The sequence below is a fragment of the Cryptomeria japonica genome, chromosome 10, assembly GCF_030272615.1.
Source record: "Cryptomeria japonica chromosome 10, Sugi_1.0, whole genome shotgun sequence".
NCBI classification, from domain to species: Eukaryota; Viridiplantae; Streptophyta; class Pinopsida; order Cupressales; family Cupressaceae; genus Cryptomeria; species Cryptomeria japonica.
Window position 1 is genome coordinate 807,326,033 of NC_081414.1, and position 4,724 is coordinate 807,330,756.

Here is a 4,724-nt window from a genome sequence, read left to right on the forward strand (position 1 = left end):
TAAGTTGGACAATGGTCCCATTTCTTGCCTTATTGAAACCCTTGGAGGGATTAACGCGTGTTTCCTTTGTAGACGTGAAGGACATATTAGAAGAAATTGCCCTATTCTTTCTTCGCAGAGAATGGCTAATGGTAACAATAAGTATGGGAATTCCCTATCAGAAAACTCTGCTAGCAAAGAGGAACTCCCCCCCACCTGAGTTTAATCAGGTGGATCATTCCCCCCTAAAGGAGAAATTAGATTCTCTCAAAAATGCTCAAAAATTGGCAATCTTGAGCCCTCTTGAGGGTCTTTCGAAGCTGGATCACTCGGTTGAGTTCAGGGCTTTTACAATTGAAGCCCCTCCACAATCGGCAATATCCGAGGCCTTGACACAACTCGAAGAATCTCTAAAAGACTCCAATCAATTTATTGTGCTTAAGTCCCGAAGGATTAAAAAGAAAAATGCCCAACAATTGGTATTAGATAGAATTAAAGCTTCTATCCAGAGTAAACACAATCAATCTCCTATAGTTCCCCCCAATAATGACTCTTGTTCAATACCCATGGAGGATGATTCCAAGGATATCCACCTGAGATGAAATTTTCTAAAAGCAATAGGAACTCGCTGGTTAAAGCTATTGTTAAAGGATTTGAGGATATTGAACGAGTCAGCAACGAGTTGGAAGGGTTGGGGGGAAGAACATCTCCCCCCCGGAAACACAAAGGCCATTAAGTTAGCTAATAAATTCGGCATTTTGTCAGAAGCACATATGGAGAACTGTGGTCCTACTGACGAGTCCAAGGCTTTGGTTTCCCGAGGGGTTGATACTTCCCCTACAACTTCCCAAGTTATTACTTGCTCAAAATCAAACCCCTCGGCCCCAAAAGATGTGGGTGATATAGATAGTGCTTACTTCAAAATCATTACTGCTGACCCCTCAATTAGAGCATCCAACCCTGATGTGTCACCCAACCTTGTTGATCTGGGCGATTCTGACCCTAACGATTGTGAAGACCCCGTAAAGTTCACTCATGAGTCCGAGATGGAGGCAGAGCTGAATTCTAACAACTCCGTCACAAGTGGGGATGTTGAAAGAGAGGTTGATTACTCAGTGGAGGAAAATAATAGTGTTGGGGATCCTTCCATGGCTGCTAACAAAGGATTAACCACCCGACCTAGGCATAAGAGAGGGAGGCCTAAAGGCTCCAAAGGGAAAATTTCCCCCCTCCCTAAGAAGGTTGATGCTAAGGCAGAGTTCCCCAAATGTTTTAGCAATTTTAGGACTGCCAAGAGCTCTCAATAAATCTATTGTTCATGATCATGAAGTGCATCTCTTGGAATATTAGGGGGCTTAAATCCCTAGACAGGAAACATGTGGTAAAGAGATTTCTCAATCAACATAGGGATGCAAACATTGTGATGCTTCAAGAAGTTAAAGCAGTTAACTTTACTTTAGAAGTAAACTTGAACTTTATCAGGAAAGATGCTTGTCAAATCACCACCAAACATGAGAAAGGCAAAGGGGGTACTATACTGCTTATCAATGCTAAATGGAAGGAAGCTATCATTGAATCTGGTCACTCGCCATGCAATAGAGTCGCATGGGCTACACTTAATCTAGGTAACACCAAAATTGGAGTCTATTCGATATATGCCTCCAATTATTATAGAGAGAGAGCAGTTATGTGGCAATCGATTAGCTCTCTTCCAAACATCCCTTGGATTATTGAGGGGATTTTAATATGATTGAATGCCTTGAGGATAAGGTAGGAGGTGTTAACATGGATTGGAAAGGGAGAGAAAACTTGCATTGGGGCAAGATGAAGAGTAAGAAGAGGCTCTTTGATCCCTTAGAAGGTCCGAGAAAGGATTACAAGGGGATCTGGTTTACCTGGTGTAACTTTCAAAAGGGCCATAGAAGAATTTATTGCAAACTTGATAGGTTCTATGCCAATAAGGACCATTTCTCTTTCATAAAAAATGATAAGGGTGTCTCTATTAATGTCTGTTCATTCTCTCTCTCTCTGACCATCACCCGATTGTCTCTCGGATCTACTTAACAGACAGGGCTCCTATTAAGATTATAAAGCAAGACAAGTTCATTCTGAACACTAAATTGTTGGAGGACCAAGATGTGCTTTCTGCTATGTACATGATTAGGTAGATCAACAAATGGAGCAATGGCCCTAATTCAAGCATTGATAGATGGAATAGGAATGTTAGCAGTTGGCAAATTCTACTCAGTACACTTGGTAGGAAGAAAGCTAAGGACAACATGAGTATTGAGAAGAAGTTGACTGATGCTCTCCAGAAGATTGAGGATTTGGCCCAAAGAGATCCTTTCAATATCATTTATACTCAAGCAATGGCCCAATCCAAAGATAGGCTTAGAAACCTGCAACAAATCAAAATTGAAGGTGCCAAAAACAGGGCAAGATTGAATTGGTTGAAGCAAGGTGACAAAGGCTCTAAATTCTTTTTTAATATGTTAAAGCAAAAGGAATGCAGGGAGAGGATATATAGACTGTGGGTTGATGGAAGGGAGATCATGGATATTGAAGGGATTAAGAATGAGTTTCTACTTTTTTATAAAGGATTTTTTGCCTCTAAAGATAGCCCTACCTCCACTTCTCTTAGGGAGTTTTGCAAGAGTTTGATACTGAACCTTATTGCTGATGAGGATGCCCTTGCTCTCAAGAAGCCCATCTCTATTGGGGAAATCAAAAGTGTCATTGGTGCCCTAAATAATGGCAAGGCTCCAGGACCAGATGGTCTTCCCATTGAATTTTATAAGGCTAACTTAGAATGGATTTGTGAGGACATGCTTTCCGTCTACAAGGAAGCCATTGAGGAAGGTTCTCTTGGTCCTAATATAAATAAAGGAACCATCAAACTCCTTCCCAAGGATGGGGATAAATCCCTGATTAAGAATTGGAGGCCTATTACTCTTCTCAATGTCTCATACAAGATTCTTGCTAAGATTCTGGCACGCAGACTCATTGATATCCTTCGCGGGTTCATTTGTCCTACTCAAACTGGATTTATTAAAGGGAGGTACATTTAGAAAATCTTATTACTAGCTGGGAAGCTATGGAATGGGCTAAAACCTCTAATCAAAATATTGCCATGCTCCTGCTGGATTTTGAGAAGGCCTATGACCGGGTGGAGTGGGCATTCATTATCATGATGCTGGCGGCCTTCGGTTTCCTGAAGGAATTTTGTCAACTAGTTCAGATATTGCTTAAGGATGCTTCTGCCCAATTGGATATCAATGGTTCTATCACTAATGCCTTCAACCTAGGGAGGTCTACTAGACAAGGATGCCATCTAGTTCCTGCCTTATTTGTCATCGCTTCAGATGTGATTTCCTATTTGTTGAGAGATGAGAGACTCCCGCCGAGAGTCAAAGGAATCAGTCTTCCTAACAAAACTGACTTGTTGAACATCCAATTTGCTGACAACGCTGCTTTATTTCTTGAACTAAATGAAGGAAACATGGAATCCCTGACTAATAAGCTCAAGATTTTTGGTGAAGCCTCTGAGGCTAAGATATCTCAATCTAAGTCCATTCTACTGGGTTGGCTGGAGAACCCCCCTGATTGGCTTAGCAAGTTTGGTTATCAATGGGGAGGGCCATACAAACAGATCAGATATTTGGGCATACCCTTCTCTGTTTCTCCTTGTCTTAAGGATATGGGGCTTTGGGTCAAGAGCAAATTAGACACTAAATTAAATAAGCGGAATAGACACTATTTATCTCTCGCAGGTACAATTCAAGTTTGTCAGAAGATCTTGTCTTCATACAGCATATACCATGCTTCGATATGGATGTTTAGTAATTACAAAGTGAATGATATTCAGAAGTGCATTCAGCAATTCCTATGGTCAGATGGGAGAGGCAATAAGAAGAGGCATTCGGTCATGGGAGTGGTGTTGCAAGGATAAAGAGGTTGGGGGCTTAGGCCTGAAGGACCTTAAATTGCAAGGTATCGCCCTAGCTGCTAAATGGATTTTTCATGCGCTGGATGGTGGAGAGCCATGGAAAGTGCTTGTCATGAACAATATCAGATTGGCGGTACCCAAGCAAGCCAAGGCTTGGAAGTCGCTTCCCCTTTGTGGCTTGGTTGTTGGATCCTTCCCTATCTCTACCCCAGGCTCCCTTGTATTCAAAGCTATTTGGAAAGCTTGGGAGGCTGTTAGGAATTGAATCTCCAATTGTAAGGTCAGCAGTAATGATTTGGTTTGCGAGGAGAGATCCATCTGGTGGAATCTCTTCCATAAAGGCTGTTGATTTTAGCAATCAGATTGACAGTAAGAAACAGAAAACATGAAATGCACACATAACACAGTGATACCATGGGAAAACCTCCCTCTTGGAGGTGAAAAAACCCAGCAAGAATATCTCAGATCCAATATATATTAAGGGCACAACCAAACTACAAATTAGCCCAGCTAGGGCACAACAAATGATCACCAAAGTACACACTTATCTGCAACTGTGATCAGATCTGAATATGAACTAAATTCCCAAAATGTCATACACTGATCTTGGATGATGTTTGCTGGCTGAGGATAGCAGATTCAGCAGGCATCACATACTTAGGAGATGATTTACCTTGCCTAGAGTAAGCTCACTCAAGGTAGAATAAATTTGGTTCTCCAAGTAGGCTAAATTCGCTCAATGATGAAGTGATCAGGTTCGCTGCTAGGTGTGATCAGATTCGCTCCTGTAGATGTCTTG

At 41.6% G+C, this 4,724-nt stretch overlaps 1 protein-coding gene across 1 annotated transcript; it reads left to right on the plus strand.

The window, feature by feature from the left end:
* The first annotated feature begins 3,073 nt into the window (after positions 1-3,073).
* LOC131859296 (uncharacterized) lies at positions 3,074-3,928 on the plus strand. The gene has a single exon (XM_059212888.1). The coding sequence runs from the start codon at positions 3,074-3,076 to the stop codon at positions 3,926-3,928; it is 855 nt and encodes a 284-aa protein (XP_059068871.1).
* Positions 3,929-4,724: the final 796 nt, after the last annotated feature.

What these genes read in the sequence shown, in the direction of transcription:
- LOC131859296 (XM_059212888.1), top strand. Translation starts at nt 3,074, where the DNA reads ATGGAATGGGCTAAAACCTCTAATCAAAATATTGCCATGCTCCTGCTG.